General features: G+C 36.3%; 2 protein-coding genes across 2 annotated transcripts; both read right to left on the bottom strand.

The window, feature by feature from the left end:
* Positions 1–402: 402 nt before the first annotated feature.
* Positions 403–13,618, bottom strand: sdcbp2 (syndecan binding protein (syntenin) 2). Its single transcript, XM_084427690.1, has 9 exons — positions 13,384–13,618; positions 8,574–8,625; positions 8,187–8,283; positions 5,345–5,445; positions 3,513–3,671; positions 3,134–3,309; positions 2,291–2,462; positions 2,048–2,139; positions 403–1,098 (listed from the first exon to the last, which is right to left on the bottom strand). Exons 2-9 carry the CDS (start codon positions 8,622–8,624, stop codon positions 1,044–1,046), a joined length of 903 nt encoding a protein of 300 aa, XP_084283816.1. The 5' UTR covers position 8,625; positions 13,384–13,618; the 3' UTR covers positions 403–1,043.
* Positions 13,619–15,683: 2,065 nt separating this feature from the next.
* fkbp1ab (FKBP prolyl isomerase 1Ab) lies at positions 15,684–18,575 on the bottom strand. Its single transcript, XM_084428777.1, has 4 exons — positions 18,461–18,575; positions 18,286–18,333; positions 16,869–16,981; positions 15,684–16,696 (listed from the first exon to the last, which is right to left on the bottom strand). Exons 1-4 carry the CDS (start codon positions 18,495–18,497, stop codon positions 16,568–16,570), a joined length of 327 nt encoding a protein of 108 aa, XP_084284903.1. The 5' UTR covers positions 18,498–18,575; the 3' UTR covers positions 15,684–16,567.
* Positions 18,576–19,549: the final 974 nt, after the last annotated feature.

Here is a 19,549-nt window from a genome sequence, read left to right as displayed (position 1 = left end):
GTACATTTGTTATAGAGACTTTTTCATACATAGTAATTCCAATGATGTTTACATTTTTCATCTGGCACTTCAGTTTTGGCTCTGTATTGTCTAACAGTATCAGCACCCCAAGTGGAACCAGTCTTGTAAGTCTGGCAATGTTTCATATTGTCTATTGATATTTTTGTGTAGAATAATATTTTAATGGTAATATTCGTGTGAACAGACATCACTGCAGCACATTGCTCTTGACCAACATCGCTCTGTAAAAGGATCTATATTAAACAGCATGGTGAACAAAGACTTCTTGCTACTTTTGACGTTTTTACATCCGTTGTTTCAAGTTCCTAATCATCTGAAAAAGAGCAAATGTGTAGATCATCTTAAACCATTTATACATTTCAGCAATATATTCCAATGGTATCACCAGGATGATTATTTATTTTTGTAATAATTTCAGTCTTCAGGTTACATTCGTATATAAATTTTTAGAGACACTAAAACATTTACAGGATAATGACAGAATATAATCAAAGATTAAACACCTAAAAAAACATGTTCAAAATCAATAAGAAATGAGTTGTGAAATTACAAATTCTGGCCAATGATTCATTCTGGCAGAGTACAGCTGTCTTGGCATATAGATGTTCAAAAAAAACAAAGTGTTTGTGCATAGTGGGATAAATGCAAAAGATAGGAGTGTTGAAGCTAACGCTTTTCAAAAAGGAAGCTCAGATTCAGTTTTTAACCCCTTGCCTCCCAGCCAAATTAAAATAATCGGATAATAATAATATTCAATTATGATAATGGATTATTATATAACATGTAATATGACAACAATTAAAGAATGGCAACAATGACATGAAGGACAGAATCAAGAACTAGAAGGCAAAACAATAACAGCCAACATGTAAAATAAAAAAGGCCATTTGTACATGTTATAAATGAAAGTGATTGAGGAGGTTTATCCCATCAGTGATAGACGACCTATGTGGTGGAAGGCTCCAATGGGAAGGCTAGAGATTGTAGGCATTGTGGAAGGGGGTGTGCGTGTTGTCCTGTGTTCAGACCTCAGGCACAGAGTGATCCATTGAGGACTTCAGCAGGCCGCTTGACATCCTGCAATACACAGATTAGAGCTGTCATCAGAACATTTTGCCTGACAATTATTTTTGATACAAATTCTTCGGATTATTGATGTCTGTTTTTGTTCATGTCACACTGTAAGCTTAATACACATTAAGAAGTCATTTATTTACAAGTATGATCACAGGGAACATTCAAATCTGCGTTGGCGCTACTGCTGACCCAGAGAGAGCAGTTGCCATGTATAGATATGAAACAGCTTTACAAACTGTCATTTCAACCAGAAGGTATCATTATTTCTGTTACAAACTCAAATGAGCACAAAAGCACTGGGCTAAAAGTTTATAGTTCGGGTATAAACACTGATGACTACAGTAGCGATCAAAATAGAGAAAATCACCAACAAGTAACTTGATGCTTCAAATAACTATTGTATCAGTTATGCTGTTGCACCAGTAGATGTCAACAAGCGACTGTTAAAAAAATGCATTTGCAATTGAATCATTCATTCATTCAAGAGATTTGTTAAAAACGCTGATTCATGGGGTAATGAAAGTCTTTACGAGTGAGTCATTGAATCAATCATTTAAACCGATTTGTTTTAAATAATTCATTAACTAAAAAAATTTTTTTTAAATAGACTGCAGCAATTAACATTTTGTCAAAACCTCGAGTAAAATGTTATATTGTTCAGTTGTCTATTCAGAATAATGGGAAAACCGTGATCCATATTTTAAACAAACAAAAAAAATCATGATTCTCAATTTATCCTGAATCGTGCAGCTGTATACTGGGTAGATTTGATGGTGGGTTAAGGTTTACGGGAAGGCTCAACAGTGAAATTATAGATGTAAATACAGAAATTATTTACAGCTGTAATTACATGCAGGTTTTTAAAAATACAAGTACAATTTATTTTTATTTTTTGTAACTGCTCTACTACAATTATTAGATATTTTAGGATAAAAAAGCTGGGTCTCACTTCTTAATCATGTGGTCGTAGATGAACTTAGGCATGATGGTGATGGTCATGGCAGTAGGAGATGTGGTCAGGATGTCCTTGATCTGAGTGTCCTGGAGACAGAAAACAAAATACTTTACTCCACAAATCTCAAATTGATCAACTAATTTGATTTCTTACAGTAAGTGATTTTATCATAAAAACAGTTGGTACTGGGACATGACAGAGAGACCACATTTAAAGGCATATCCTGAAAAAACTCACCTTGAGTCCAATGACGTTCTGGCCGTTGATCTCGCAGATGTAGTGATCTGTGAGCAGGCCATTGCGAGCAGCAGAACCATCCTTCACTAGAGACGTGATGCGCCCGGATTTGAAGATGAAGCCCACGTGGCCGGAGCTGTCCTTATGCATGGTGACTGTGCGCTGGAATGGTCTGGAACACAAAATATATAAATGTAATAAAAAGTTGATCTCTATTTGCATAATCTGTGGCATGATGTTGAAAATTATTTTGATTCAACCCCTTTTTATGTGATTATGATATTGCATGTGCCTTTAATGCAAACAGTAAAGTCATTAAGTAATTGATGTCTCATGTCGACATGCAGTTTGTCCTGTGGCTATATTTCAAAAACGGTGTATTCAAATGTTTACTGCTTGTAGGTGCCTTACTGTAACTGAATTTAGTTGAATGTTTTTGCTAAATTACTTTGTGGTAATCGCCACTATGTCACAGATGTTACAGAGCTCAACTTGGATCAATTAGGAACTTTCCTTCTTTTCATATTGAATATAAAAAAAATTCAACCACCAGGAGGCAGCAAAGAACTACAAATATAGTAATACACCTGTCATGCTGATTCTGTCCAATTTCTATGAATATTTTGTTACTGTTTATTTATATATATACACATACATACATATTTAAAATGTATATATATATATATATATAAAAAACACATTTTAAATTACAATACAATTTTACACTTTTTTGTATTTTTGATCAGCCTGTGTGAACATTAAAGACTACTTTAAAAAATGCATCTTGCTGACCCAAACATGTATTGTACAGATACATATACTGTATAGATGAAAATAACTGACCTGTCACGGACGATGAGCTCGATGCGTTGTTCAGCTGCTGCCTTCAGAGCTTTGTGGGCTTTATCTGAGTTCCAGCCAGCAACATTCTGCCCGTTGATCTGCAGAACCTGATCTCCAAAACGCAGACCACCCAAAGCCGCTGGAGAGTTTGCCTGCACTAGCTGGACAAACACTCCCTAAAGACAATGACATGGAAATTACATGAATGAATATAATGACATCTGGCTGCTGTTGATGATAACAATGACACATATGCTGACAATGAGGGCGTAATGCCTTATTACCTGTTAACCTACATACCAGTTACTCACTCAAAACAATAAATCACAACACCAGTCATGACTCTGAGAAAGTGTTTAATGCAAAGAGCTTTACTCACATTATCGATATCTTTGAGTCGGAGGCCGACCTTTCCTTCCTGGTCTTTGCAGATGATGATCTCCCGAAGACCTGGGCGAATCTCTGCCCTCCGAATACCCACATCTGCACCAGTCACGGGCCGCACCATGCCACCCAGACAACTCGGCACTGCCACTTGCTGCCAGGAGAGAGAAAACTATTTTAATTCATTCTCATATGTGTGAGTGTATTGGTCACATACAACACTAATATTTATTTCTGTAGAATCTGCTTGTGAAGTCTGACATCACGTATCACCTTATACGGGTTCAAACCCTTGTCAGATACCAAGAGCGAACAACAAATGCTACTAATATACACTCATAGCGTGCTGTTAAACTACAGGGAAAACAATTATAATAATCCCACATGGCCAGACAGGGTTTTATTTTTTTAAATAATCATTTAATTGGTGTCCGGGAATCCGTGAGCCCAGAGAATGTAGTATATGAAACATGACACGCGAGTTTATAAAAGCTTACCTTTAATGTGTATTGTGTAATATGAATAAATAATGTTCATAAACTGCTGTTGAGCTAGTATTCTCAATTGAAACAACTGGAGGCTTGGATCTGGAAACAGTATTCCATACACACGACTTAACAAGTGGATAGCAGCTGCTGTCCATGCAAATGGTCTAATGTAGTACTAATACAGATTCTGCCTTATTAAAGCTGGATTTGAGTTACTATTAGAGCTAGCAGTTCGCTGGGACTCATCTCTTCACAACACCGGGACTTGAATTCGGAATCGCTGCCCACAAGACTATGGCTCCAACTAATACTTTTGTGTGTGTGTGTGTAAAGTTGCATAAACAAGAATTAGTTACAATGTATTATAAATGAACAAGAATTAACAATGAACATTATATTCATATAATATATTAACCTAAACCTAGATCAATACGAACTGTAGTTTATTGTTATTGCTATCTAATGCATTTACTAATGTGAACAAATTAGTTACCAATTAAATTATTGTGATTAAATCTTGTAATTTTTTGGCTTCTTTTTAAGGAATGAAAACAAGATATTCATATTAGAATGTTCTAGTTTGTGAGTCTGTTTTTCACCCACAGTAATGTTTTTTAAGCAGCTTTAACAATATTAACAATAATGATGAATGTATGATATCCAGCAGTATTAGTGAAGAGAAATGCATTTCTGGTTTGGTGTTGATAAATGGGTACTTGAGCCTTATTGATGGGGTTGTGATGGTACAAAAAAAGATTGGGAGATGCTGGTCTAATGTTTAGTACTTGAACAGAACAGTGAGTATAATTAAGATGCCTTTAGAAAGCAGCCTACATTAGCAACACTCCAACACAGGCCTTATGGTGCATGAGTCATTCCTGAGCTCTGCTTCCAGGAATGATGCTGAAAAGAATTATGGGTTATGCTAAGACACCCTGTGGCCAGTTTGCGCTATTCACAGAAAAAGAAAGGAAAAAAGCACAAAAGCTAACACGCATACATAACTGCCGCCTTTTTCAAAGCTTACACAATTACCTTGGCTGCTTTAACAGAGAAAATATTGTACAAGGCAACAGTGGCAGGGATGAAAGTACAGGAAAGAGTGGTTTAGCTTGCACTGCTAGGAAAGCATTTGAGACTCTGAAATGTCATTGTTTGCATACAACAAATATTTCTTGTTGAGTGGCAATCCTCAGAACAGGGAAGAGAAACCCACACTGAACTCTAAAAGCAAATGTGTACTCGTCTCAGAGACAATCAACTTTTGTGCTACTGTTTTGTCATTTGTGCTTAACACATTTATGCCATGTTAAAGCAACAGAAACATGCACATACTTACACTGTCAGCCACCGGGACCAGCGCGAGGTTTCTCTGGACCTCATCACTGTTCAGACTGAGGCCCATATAATCTCCCAGCTCCTCTAGATTTGGATACAGAGCTGGATGGAGAGAAAGAAAGCATTTCATATTGAAGTTTTGAATTCTCTCTATATGATACAGAGCTAATAGCTAACATAGTAGCGTAGTGATGATTAGCCATGAACCTGTAGATTTTTTTCTGTAGTTTTAAAAATTCTGAGATTGCTTTATATATTGCAGCATAAAGCAAGTGAAAAAAGCAGAACATAGAATAACAGAGAATTGTGAAAAACAGAGTTCAAGTGTCAGTCATCCTACAGTCGCTGGTTTCAGATTCTGGCCATGAATGTTTCCAACCAGTAATTATTTCCTGAGTTGAATCATGGCTACAATGCTTGTTTCTCTTTCTCCTACTTTCCCCAGCGCTCAGATAGGAAAATGTCTGCCTGTGAGGTTTACACAAACACACACTAGCACACCAGTCAGACTCTAGATTTCTACACTGTGTGATCAGGTCCAGATATACACAAAACATCTACACTTTAAAAATAAACATGTTTAGAAAGTTCAAATGAACAGCATAGATAGATAGGCAGTCGGGAGCACTTCGACTCAGCGCAGTAAAAAGTCACGTTGGTTCTAATGACAGAAGTGAGAGGGAGAGGGGGAGAGGATTTTTCAGGCGTGACTTTTTACTGCGCCGAGTCGAAGTGCTCCCAAAGTGCTATTCCGCCATACATTATAGTTCTCCTTTTTACCCGCTTAGATAAGCGCCACGTTTTATTTTGTGTCACCATACTTGGTCGTGTAACTACTCGTGTAACTGTATTTAAATAGGGAAAACGTGGAGGTGTTTGGTCGCTTCTAACTTCATCTCTGTTTGGTCCCTAATGAATGAACTGGGCTAAGCTAAGTGCTATCAAAGTGTCGCCGCGCGCCAGAGCGATTGAGTGCACGCACTGAGACGAGAGAGGTATGTATCAACTCGTCTTAGTTAAGGGAATAACATAGTTTAAAGGGATAGTTCACCCAAAAATGAAAATTCTGTCATCATTTACTCACCCTCAAGTTGTTCCAAACCTGTATGAGTTTCTTTGTTCAGCTGAACACAAAGGAAGATATTTGGAAGAATGTTTGTAATCAACAGATCTCGGTCCCCATTGACTTCCATAGTAGGAAAAAAATATACTATGGTAGTCAATGGGGACCGAGATCTGTTGATTACAAACATTCTTCCAAATATCTTCCTTTGTGTTCAGCAGAACAAAGAAACTCATACAGGTTTGGAACAACTTGAGGGTGAGTAAATGATGACAGAATTTATGAACTTTTTTTTTCATTTGTGAACTATCCCTTTAATATGAAAAAACGGTGGAGTGTTCCTTTAATAGATACAGTGTTACTTTTTCAGGATTCTATCAATATACATATATCACATTATATATGCATAACTTGGATATATTTTTACATATAAAATAAAAATCTACAACTACAGAACAGGAGGTCGTCAAGCACATTCTAAAAAAAAATATGGCCACCTTAAAAACTCTTCTTTAACATTCTTGTTGTGTAATATCCTGGCAGTGTCCCGAGAGGCCTCAAACAGGGACGCAATAGCCACCAGGGCTAACAACATGCAGGGTGGGGCCAGTAGCCTCGGACCTCAAGCACCGAGGCCAAAATCAAGTTGTGTTTCCACGGTCGGACCAGTAGCCCCGCACCGCTACTCTAAAACCTCCATAGAACAACATCACACAACCCACCAGCTGACTGAAAACTAGCTAGATCGCAATATGAGCATGACAGAAGCGAATGTTTGGTCTTTACTTAAAGACTTAAGATGCCAGCATTGATATTTAACAATGTTTTACAATAAAAAAATTTTTACAGTGACAGATATTTAAGTTATGTAATTATTTCTTTATGTCAGGAGTGCACATCAATCATGCTGAATCAATCTGGTATTTACCATTTCACATAAAAAGAGAACATACCATGAAACCATGAAACCAAACAAATACACGATTATAATCATATATGATTTGTCTACGTTCTTCAAGCAGTCTCTGGTATTTTCCATAAACATATTTATGTATTTATTATTGCAATGGTTAGCATAAGAAGCCTTTAGCATCCCATAGAAATACTGTATATTTCTGCCTCATATGGTGATCAGAATCGCCACCGGATAGCAAGGAAGTTATTTGAAACACTCGCTGGTGTCTGAAAGTGAGTTATGAGCTGAAAATTGTTAAAAATGTCTTAAATGTTTAAGTTAGGCAGCCTGATATAATAACATGGGAAATGAGCCGTGGTGTTGACCCTTTCTGCCTTTGTTCATGAACACTCCTCAAGCCCCAGTTGGCCCGCTTTGGAGCAAGGTATTCGGCGGGCAAAAAAAACCCTGGCCGTTGGCACTGATGAAGCCCCGACGAGGCCCGATCAAGCCCCGGAAGTGACTGGCATGCAATAACATGCTCGCTTTTGGCCCGACAGTGGAAACACGGCTAATGAGAACATATAGGTGGAAGGCAGCGCTGCCTGGATAAAAGGGGTTCAACTTGAGCACTTGTTTTACACTGAGATTTAAAAAAAAAAAGGAAATAGGAAAGGCTATCACTATTGTTGAATTGCTCCCAGATCCCCTAAGGCATGTCTTCATTTCCTGCTTGACAATCGCCCAAAACATTAGCATGCCTTTCATCTCCATAAAAACAGCTCTCACTCAGCACTCCAGAAATGAAAGAGAGAATGGTATGATAAGGGAGAGGGAAGCAAGATAGACAGCATAAGAAGACAGACAGACAGAGCCCGGACTCACTGGAGCTTGGCATCCCCTGAATGGCAGGCTGTGGCTGGTAGACCCCCTGAGTGATGGCTGGGGTACTGGAAGTGGCATCAGCAAACTGGGATTGGGCCTAGAGGAGCAGACCACATGTGAACATTTAATTATACTTCAATCCTAGATCTTTTAAAGTGCCTTAATCATGGGGACAGCTACCAACCCTTTAAAAAGCATTTGTTTTTAAATTATAAAGCTGAAATAAAATAAAATAAAATAGATGAGATATATTGGGTTGGCAAACCAACTGAAATAAGTTCAATTTTGAAAAACATTTGATAGAAATTGAAAATAAAAGGTCATTCAAAAAAAATATTAATAGATAATATAATAGTATTTAAATAATACTAAAATAACACTGCTTACCCTAATGACCTTGTCCACTTTAAGGTCCTCTAGGGATGGGTACAATGACATCCTAGAAAAAAACACAATTGTACCAGCATGAAAATGGGGGAAATAAGACAGCGTGCATATGAAACACAAGAAACAATGCTTTCAGTGAGCTCATATAGAGCCATATTGCCTGAGTTCATTTTTCAGCTGACTAGACACCACATGACTCCAGCGGGAATTGAAACCTATACTAATTAGATGGGATAGATCAGGGAGTGTATTAGGAGCATACAGACAACGACTGCTGCTTTAATCAGGAACAAAAACACAGTGAATTCATCAGGATTCTCCATCCTGACTGACACCTTCACATTCTCTAAAAAAATCAAACACCCCCCCACCACACACACACATGTGTCACAGCTCTCCAGGCATTAGCTCAGTGGTGGTGTTGCTTACACGTTGTGAAATGATCCACCTCTGAGACCATCTGTGTCTTCTGCACAGTCATCCGATAAACCATGTCGATAAACCACCAGAAATTATAATAACTCCTACAATAACTCTAGCTGTACTTTCAGACATAGGAGCAAATTTCACTTCACAAGAGGAAGAGGCACAAGTCCATAAGCACAACACTCAGTCCATATGCACAAATAAAACGATTTGATTTGACTTAGACAGTCTTGCTCCAATAACTCAAACAGAAGAGTATGATGCTAGCAACATCAATAATCACGAGTTATTTAATTGGATGAATGCTTACATATTACAATATAATACAAATGCCATGAATAACAGATAAAATAGCAATAAAATTACACATTTAAATAACTTCAAAGTCAGACTGTTACATCAAACCTAGTTTTTGACATTTTTGTCTCGGGTTTATTAACTATAATTAATTAGGCTATTAATATTATAATAATTTAAATTTGTACTTTATAACTTTATAATACTCATTTTTATTTTATGTTTTATTTTTATATATTATTAATAATTGTAATATGTTACATTTTTATTATATTTTATATATTTGATAATGATGATGGAAAAATAATATTATGTAAATTATAAAATAGATTTCAGTCAAAAATAAAATTGGATAAATAGTTATTCGCCCATTTTAGCATTGCTGAAGTCTACTAAAGATTCTAAAACTGTTAGTGAACATTCTGAGGTGACATGCAGCTTTGACACTTCCAGAGTAGACAGACTCAAGCCATTACAGAAATGTGGGCATACTTCAATCCTTGAGATTTTTTGGTTGAGGACAGTAGCAACAATTTCAACAATTGTAACTACAAACATCCAATAACACATCACTACCATACACGCATAACACAAACATACATTTCAGAACTATTCATTATAAACTGAACACTCTGGAACTTTACAATGTGACTTTGTATCAAATGGTTGACTTACAAAATTTAATTGCAAGATAGAATAAAAAGCAGTTTAATGAGGACTAAAGTTCATGATTAAAAAAAATGAAGGACCTGAACATCCCACCAGAAATCATCACTACAGAGCCAAAGCACTAACAGAATTAAACACTGCCTGACTGCGCTCTTCATCTTATAGTGGAAGATCAATGAGAAGTTAAGTGCTTTACTGGGAACAAATCCATTACTGGGAAGGGGAAGGGGGAGGAAAAAAAAGAGAAAGAAGGGAAAGAAATAAAACTACAATAAGAAAGAAAGGAAGACCATGAATTGAAGATATGAGGGAGTGATTTACAAGTTACTGGAGGAAAGGCCAAGAAGCATGTGATTGATTGGCGCTGACATTAGTCATAATCATATGACAGTGATCACATGACGTATTGTGTATTTCAGTCAACAATACAACTGTCTGTAGATCATCAGGTTACTGTACACGTCACGACAGCAGGAAGCAAAATGCTCAACAAGAGCCTACAGCAACACCCTACTGTGGATCATATGGTTATATAGGCATTGGACAAACAAAGCTAATCTAAAATAGTAATTTCTAGCAAGAAACATTAAGTAACAGCAAAAAGAAGGTAGGCATGGTTACATGTTGGGAAATGGGAGAAATTGCCCATTGCCTCACTTCCCTAAAGAGACATCCCACATACTAATGGAAATAGTTAGCTAATAAATAGCTCATTATATGAACAAACTGAAATAGGAAACGGGAGGTATTTAGTTATAAACAGTCCGACTGGAGCACTGCCTGTAGGAACTTACAGGTTTACAACCAGATTAAAGAGACTGGAGTTGCTTATCCCGTAATGTCAGATTCAAGACTAAAGCTAAAGCACATGCTCCTACACGCTGACATTTTGTACAAATCTGAGAAACGTTCACAGACAGACATGACCACAAAAAAGTAACAAAAAAAAAAAAAAAAACTCACCCACACACTCATGAATAAACTCCCACACAAGTCCACACAGAACAGCTCATGCAAACCAACACATACGCCCTCTTCCCACCATACACAGACCGTGATATGTGAAAGCAAACATGCACTGAAATATCTGCTCTGACGATTCAACAGCAACCAACATGTCAGAAACAGGCACTAAAATATATCAGACAGGCTCCTACCACACAAACACAGTCTCTCATCGCATAAAAATGTCTCTGTGGTACTAAAGGGCCATTATTTCCTGTCAAGAGCACTCCACTAAAGTAGAGATGTCTCTAAAAAGTGGACTCATGGAGACAGTGAGCAGTCTTCTCGCAGACATGTGTGCCTCTATTGTTTGAAGCTCGATCTAGATCAGCTTCTCGCCAGAAATCAAGTGAATCAACTGAGAGCACAAAGTGTGTCATAAATCAAGCAGGCATAAAGGACAGCTGGGAATCTCATCATTGAGGCTTTAAGTCATCTGAGGTCAACACCTGTTATCAGTATTTTCATTCAGGTCACAAAGAAACGGAAGTAGCGGCAGATCTTTTCTTCCATATTACAGTGTACCCTAGCGAAAGGATTTATCAAAAAGAGAGGAAAGTGAATGGATAGAGTAGAATCTGAATGTGAGCTTGCAGTCGATTGTAAGAAACGGGTGAGTTTTATGTGGAGAAAATGAATGGAGGTCTCTGGGATATGTCACTGGAAGATCAATGATAGTTTAATTAAAAATACTTATAATAATTAAACGTGCACAGATGAATCATTCACAATAAAATAGGTTAGAAAATAGGCCTAGATGAATTATCATTTCATTCCGTCTTTAACAAAAACTCAAACATTTGTTAACAGTTAAAATAATATACACATAAATATAAAACAACAGGGAAACAGAAACTATGATTCCAAAATTCAAATAAAATTCAAATGAGCACAAATTACTTTTAAGTTTCAGCTACAAAAAACAATACACAAATAAAATGCAAATAAATATACAACTAAATTTAAATATATATTAATAACCATGTATCTTATTGTGGAAAGCGTCACTAATGCAAGATAATGCAGAAGCAATAGAATGATTTCACACTGCTTGAATCTGGTTTAGATGACATCTTTGACTAAACGTGGACTACTTTCCACGCAATTTATTACAGAAAAATCACCAGAGCAAACTTAAGTTAGGGGCAAAGCCAGTAGATAACTGTCCGGTTGAGTGGATGAGGGGCCTTTGGTATGGGGGAGAAATGGGCAAAGCTCATTTTCAGGCAGACTGAATGAGTGCTGAGCATAATAAACGGATCTCCCATGGCAACAGTCTGCAACTCTATTGACTGAGACCAGCAAAGGATTCATGTTACAATATCCAATCCACAGAATATGGGGAAATATAACGCCGCTGTCATTAACTAAATATGATATTTTATTATGACTACTACAGCCTAATAACCTAGCGTCATAAACGACAATGATTAAATAATTCCAGTGAACTGATGTCATTATGTGGGAAAGTCCCTTCATCCAAAAAAAAAAAGAAAAAAAAGAAAAGGAAAACTAGGTTACAAGCCTTTAAAGGCTTGTCTGTCAGCATCACTCTGTTTGTTTTCCCTATTCAGTCATCAATAATTCAGTTATTTCCATTATTGACTGAACCCATGGTATAATCGAAAGTAAAACTTGTTTCTCAAGAAATGACTAGGTTTCATATGTCAGCGGCACATGCTTAAGTTATTAACATTTAACGTTAGCTAATACGCAACATGCGTCACCTGGAAATTTTGCTTTAATGTTACGTGGCAAACATCAGATCAAATCGACATCGTCATATCAATGTATAGCCTAATTAACTGGCTAAACGTGCATTTAAAGAGAGTTCAGTTATACATTTGCTTTTTCTTCCCCCCTCTCTCTCTCTCTCTTAACTATATAAAATCTAACAGTTTATCTGATAAAGACTTTATACATATTTTCTCCTCTAAATTACCCAAAAACTGTAAACAAAGGCGATAAAAGCACCTGTCAACTGTTTTTTTAATATAAACTAAGGTTTTATACTCCCTGTCACCATAAAGTAAGCACAATTAACTCAAAATATAAGCAGTCGAACTGATAGACTGTTTTTGTTGTTTAGCTCTCGAGCTAGTCTCCGTTAGCAACTCACACAATCATGCTAATTACACGAATAAAGTTCGATTTCTTTCTCTTTAAAATAATGGCTAGGTAATGTGTTACACAAAAAATAACCTTAAAAACAAAAACATAAACGGAATGACGAACACGGTAAAGTGAACACTAGCACGTCTTTGTTCTTCGTGTATGTTAGCGGCAGCCTGGTTAAGTTTAGCTTCGGTTAGCCAGTGAGTAACGTTACCACGTACCTGACTGACTGACTGAATAAATCACTCTAAAAATAATTTGAACAACAATATTCAGATTAGAGAGTGTCGCGTCTTACCTTTCGGCTTTCAAAAGAGTGACTTCTGAAGAAATGGGGTAAATGTAATGAGAAGGAATGTAAACAAGCTGAGCACAGTAGATGGGACCCTTTTCCTCTTTAGGTTGGAGCAGAAGTGAACAACATTAGACGGGAGGTGATATGTGTGTGCGTACAGTTTAGGCTTTGTAGCTCAGTTTACTTCCTGCTGTAGACTTCATTTTGTTTCATGACGTTGTTCGCTTCTCATTGATCTTGAGAGGCTGGGCTACAACTTCTATTTATTCTTTTATTACTTATTAACTTTAGCTCAGCCACACTCTGACTGCCAAAAACTAGCATGGTAACAGTTACTCCAGTTATTGTTAACACTGTAAAATGATTGTACTGATCAGAGATATCGATATTCTTGATGGTAGTGGTGGAATACAAAAATGAACAGTTCTACCACATAGTTCATTAACTATATAGAATATAATCATTCAAATATGTTTTGGCTGATTCTGTCTATCTTGGTTCATTATGTATAAAGAATAAAGTGCTGAACAATTCAAAGTGCTGTCAATTCATTGACCCGTTGAATCTCATTGTTGTAAAGCAATGCAGTCATAGTACCTCTGTAAGAATGTTTAAGGTAAAAGTCTCCTGCTCTTCATCTTACATTTATTATGAGTGCCAGTCTTCTGAACACAAATAGGATTTGCATACATAGTCATAAAAACAGTGAATGTGCTAATGTGAAATAACAGAAGCAAGCAACATTTTCCAAAACATGTAAAAGCACTTGGCACATTTTAATTATTTTATTGGGGTTTTTTGTCTGTATGACAATACATAAATATACAGAGCATTACAGAAATATTAAAGCCATATATCTGACGCTTGACTTGCAATCACAGAAATAAACAGCATCGACTCAAGTATTTATGCGTCTGCAGATTTCATTTGAATTAAAAATTATTTTCATGTCTATACAAAAAGTACTGTCACCGTATCTGCATCCAATATCAATTGTCTAAAGGCATCACGGTCTACATTAACAACAAAAGATGGCTGCAAATAATTTAGCATCAAAATGTAATGGCAAGTAGTGTGATGAAAATATGGTAGAGTAGGTCGCAATGTGCTTTTCAGACATTGTCCATCTTTGAGAACAAATATTGTTCCAGCTCAATGGGAACACAAAGTGCCCATCTTTTAAATGTGTTAGCAAGCTGTGAAACATGATCACAAAATCTTTAAGCACTAAATATGGCATGCATCCATTGCAACGCTGCAAAATGTGCCAGCTACTCAACTACACAACCTCATCATACACAGAACAAAGTAAACACATCAAAAACATTTCCAGATAGCTGCATGTTAATAACATACAGCAAAGGGGAAAAAAACAACTAGGCTATGAAAAAAAAATGTTGCGCACCAAACTGACAGACATAGCAGTACTATCATACTTCGTGATTTTATATTAATCAGCCTGGTCTACTGTAAAGTGTGATTACAAGATATGACAGCACTTGATCAGTTGATCACTGTGAACACTTCTGATCACTATACAAAACCAGTGAAATTCTGGAAGGTGTGAAACACACAAGGAGGCACAAGGATTGTTCAAGAATTTGATTCTTTGTACTAATCAAAACCAGTGAGCCTGTGTAAAGTCCACCTGTTCAAAGCTAACAATTCAAAACTGACTGAAAATTAGGTAACATTTTATTTTGATAGTCCAATTTAGACATTCTACTAACTATAAGTATCTTTGCATCTGCATGTCAAGTCATTAGACTATTAGCAGACTGTCTGTTTAAAGGGATAGTTCACCCCAAAATGAAAATTTTGTTACAAATCTGTACGAGTTTTGTACGTTTTCTGTACGACGGCACCCATTGACTTACATAGTATTAGTTTTTTTCCATACTATGGAAGTCAATGGGTGCCGACAACTGTCTGGTTACCAACATTCTTTAAAATATCTTCTTTTGTGTCCAGCAGAAGAAAGAAATTCATACAGGTTTGAAACAGCTTGAGGGTAAGTAATGACAAAATTTTCATTTTGGGGTGAACTCTCCCTTTAATATCTGCTAACACATTATTTTGATGCTCCCCAACAGACATTCGACTAATTATGAGTAACTTTGCAACCCTAACCCTAACAGTCTATTACAGTCTACTAATACTCTAATGAGAGTTAGTTGACATGTAGTTGCAAAGTTACATATAGTTAGTGCATGTCTAAAGTGGACTATCGAAATAAAGTGTTTAAATATTTTAAATAATTTAAATTACTTTCTGTATTTTTTAAATGTAAAAAAATATTAATTGTAATTTATTAATTTATTCAATGTAAAAAGTAACAATGCAACAAATATTCAGATTTTTTTTTATCTCAAACATAACATCTTTAAGGCAAATTTATGGTTTTCTTGGGGGAGGGGGGATTACGATTCAGAGAAAAGTTGCAGATTCTGGTTACAAATTTTTCTACAGTCACATTTGTACTTGGTCTCAAGCCAACAACAATCACAGTGTGAGAAAAAGTCACAAGAGAAACCAAGTCTAAAGGCCAATTCACACTGCATCGGCAGACGGCGACCAACTGCAATAGATGCTTTTGGGTTTTGTCGGATCAGTGTGTGTTACCCCGTCAACATCTGTTTGCGTTGGTCGCCAATTTAACATTCAAGTTCAAGATTAAGGACATTGCAAGGTTTATGGTGATTAGGTTATATATCAGTTACACAGGAAGAATTCTGGACTGAAATTAAAAGAGTTTAAGAATTAGTTCTGATGTAATGTGACCAAAGCAAAAGGTGAAATGTGGATTTAGATCAAATTAAGCACAGATCTTTATATAATATGCCTAAAACTGTAAGAGTGGGATGCTGAATAAGATAAGATGGTTCTGAGAAGAATGGATAAAACTGATTTAATTAAGTAATGTTAAGACTAAACTTGGTAACACTTTATTTTACAGTGTAATTGTTACATATGTTATATGTAGTTAGTAATAACTAAATGATGCATAATTACATGCAACTACCCCTAAACCAAACCCTAATCCTAACCCTATGTAGTTTCTTAATATTACACAGTACTTAAATGTATAATTACAGTGTAACAATATAAAGTGTAACCCTAAACTTTTGACACTTGAAACATTTATAAAGTAATGAAAAATTAACAAAAGGCAGTGAATAGCATTAAATCACTCCAAACTGAGAAGCTCAACATCGAAGATGAGGGTGGCATTTGGGGGAATAATCCCAGGATGGCCTTTATTACCGTAGGCAAAATCAGGTGAACAGGTCAGCTTTGCGCGTTGGCCCACACTCATCTAAAAGTCACAAAAATATAGGCATGAATTATCCTTTTTTTTTTTCTTTTTTTTTATATCAATCATAGACAGACTGGATTTGGTAGTTCTTTATTAAGATATAATTTAAACTTCTTTAAATCAAAAAGTGTTACCTATGATTTTTCTGAGCGAGTAAAACACCATCACACACCTGCACAATACCTTCCTCCCAGCCACGAATCACTTCCTGTTTACCAATCTTGAACTTAAATGGCTTTTCACGGTCACGGGAAGAGTCAAACTTTCGTCCATCTGTAAGAGAGCCTGAAGATTTGAGAGGAAAAGGACGAGGCCATGAAAAACAGGAAATGAGGTTAGAGCACCAGATAAATGGGCGACTTTATTATTGTTCTGTTCTGTCAGGGGGATTTTCCGTCCCTCTAACCCATATCTAATAGCAGTAAATGATCAGGATATGAAACAATAACATGGAGTGGAGTGACATATCCACAGACATAAGACTGCTGTGTATATATATACCACAAGATACTGTACACAGCAACTGTTATAATGCTCTTTAACAACAATGGTTCTTGGCCTAATGACCTGTTGCTATGTCTAATAAGCATAAATCAAGCTCACAGACAAAATATCTGTGACTATCTATTCTTCTTCCCATGTAATAAATAAATAATGAGATGGAAGATGAACCACAAGATGGAAATTTGTTTTAAGTGCTTTAGTGCATTCATGAGCCTAATTTCCTCATTATTATTATTAATATTTTTAGTTCTACATATTTTTTATTATTTTTGACAATTTCCCTCCATTTTTATTTTACCATTTTTTACTCGTGTAAATTAAAGGTATAGAGGAGGATCTTTCCGAATTTTAGATTAGACCCGCCCTCTCCACTTTTTGAATAAGTTTGATTGATTCACCAGAATGATTGACAATTAGGAGGACCAATAGTATAGGTGATCCACTCGGAAGTAAAAAATCCTCCGCTATACCTTTAACAAAAAATAAAAAACTGAGAAATCATAGACTATTTTTTGTTTTGTTTTTTACTAAGTAAATATAAGTAAATAGCCTACTCTAAGTAAAAATAAAACAGTTTTATTTAAAAAAAATAATAATTTATGGAGAAAATGCACCACAATAATTAAAAATCAAGTAAGGGTCATGATCATATAGCCTAATCATCAAATAATCTACTTGACAGACAGCGATTTCTTAAATTAGTATAAACAATTAAAAGACAATCACAACATCCCCAGGGGTCGACTCACTCCAGACAGTGCTAATCTGATCCGACGCGGTCCAACAAAGACTAAATCTGTTCAGTCTCAAATGAGGATCATGTGGACAATTGCTAGTGTGTGCAAAACAATACACAACTAATGATGCATATTGGCTTGATTTTCTTCCTCGTTTGTTGCTCAATTTTAACTATATCTTTAAGGCATTTCGACTTTTCATATGTTTATACCTTTTTTTAAATAAAGCCATTGATAATTTAACCATAAAGCTACAAATATCAATATAAACACACAACGTGCAAACAGGGCAAGATTACAACATCCATACTGTACACCGACCAAAAGAAAATCTGAAATTCAACTCACCAACATAATGCACCACACATGTCTGTCCTTTTTTGGGAAAAGTCCTCCCTGTGATTGCAGCGCGAGGAGGAACAGGGAGCAAGAGACAGATGAATTATACAAAGCTGTTAAACGCATGCAGCGTGACGAATAGTATGCTACTTTATATGATAGAGGCTGCACTGGGGTAATTTACCATCGCCGGGGGTTATGGTCTCGATCTCCACTCCCATTTTGTCCTGGTCGTGTGTGTGTGTGTTTCTGAAGAGCCCTCCCGCACACTGTTTCTACTCACAGCTGTTTGCGGGGAGGGAGGGAGGGAGAGAGAGAGAGAGAGAGAGAGAGAGAGAGAGAGAGAGATTGGGACTGGGGGATGCTGTCGGTCACGTGACTGCTACGAGAAGACGCGTTGTGCTGTGAGTCTGCTGGAAACTCAAAAGAGGGGAGTGGGTCCAATGGCATCGCACTACAACATGATGACTGATGTGGTCCGTCCCCTTTGCTACGAGTGAAAAATATAACTATTGTATTGGAGGACAAATAGTAATATCCAAAAGCAAATAATGGTGTTTTAAAGCCTATTATTTATATTATTCTTATTATCAACTTTGATGTTAGCATGCAAAGATTGTTAGGATGGATAGATTCAAGACACACAGGCTAGATAGTTCAATTTAGATAGATAGATAGATAGATAGATAGATAGATAGATAGATAGATAGATAGATAGATAGATAGATAGATAGATAGATAGATAGATAGATTTTCAGTGGTGTTCTAAAAAATCTAACCAATAGTTTCCAGGCATATTCCTGCCAATAGGGGGACTTTACATAACAGAAAAATGTTTTACATGCCTGACTCCACTCCGCTTCAGTCACTGTTACAATGTCTTTCTCCCAAGAGTTTAAAATAGTATTAATTTTGTTATCATTGTTATTATTTAAAATATTATTAATTTGTCCCGTTACATTTTTAAAGCCCGACTTTTCATAGACTTTCAAGATACAGTGCTATGCATAAGTTTAGACACCCATGCTAAAGTTGACTAAAAAGAGGAATAAAAAATCATCTTTTGGAAATTGAACTTAATACCTTAATTTAAAAAATTAGGAAAAATCCAACCTTTAAGGACACCAATTTTCTTTGTGAATGAATATTGTATCGTAAATAAATAAATGTTCTTCCTTAAAATACAGGGTGCATAAGTCTGGACACCCCTATGTTACAGTTTTTCTCAGTCGCTTTGGTGCATTTCTCACATCACTATTTACATTTGCACAAC

The sequence above is a fragment of the Rutilus rutilus genome (genome assembly GCF_951802725.1).
Source record: "Rutilus rutilus genome assembly, chromosome: 13".
NCBI lineage: Eukaryota > Metazoa > Chordata > Actinopteri > Cypriniformes > Leuciscidae > Rutilus > Rutilus rutilus.
Note: the sequence above shows the minus strand (reverse complement) of the source record. Positions and strands in the feature narration are given on the sequence as shown.

Bases quoted from the DNA above. Each gene is read 5' to 3' on its own strand.
- fkbp1ab (XM_084428777.1), bottom strand. From the start codon at position 18,497: ATGGGAGTGGAGATCGAGACCATAACCCCCGGCGATG. The intron at 18,334-18,460 runs GTAAATTACCCC...CTGCAATCACAG, and splicing joins GACCATAACCCCCGGCGATG to GGAGGACTTTTCCCAAAAAA. The intron at 16,697-16,868 runs GTGTGTGATGGT...TGTGACTTTTAG, and splicing joins GGGAGGAAGGTATTGTGCAG to ATGAGTGTGGGCCAACGCGC.
- sdcbp2 (XM_084427690.1), bottom strand. From the start codon at position 8,624: ATGTCATTGTACCCATCCCTAGAGGACCTTAAAGTGGACAAGGTCATT. The intron at 8,284-8,573 runs GTAAGCAGTGTT...CTGCTCCTCTAG, and splicing joins AAGTGGACAAGGTCATTAGG to GCCCAATCCCAGTTTGCTGA. The intron at 2,140-2,290 runs GTGAGTTTTTTC...TTCTGTCTCCAG, and splicing joins AGAACGTCATTGGACTCAAG to GACACTCAGATCAAGGACAT.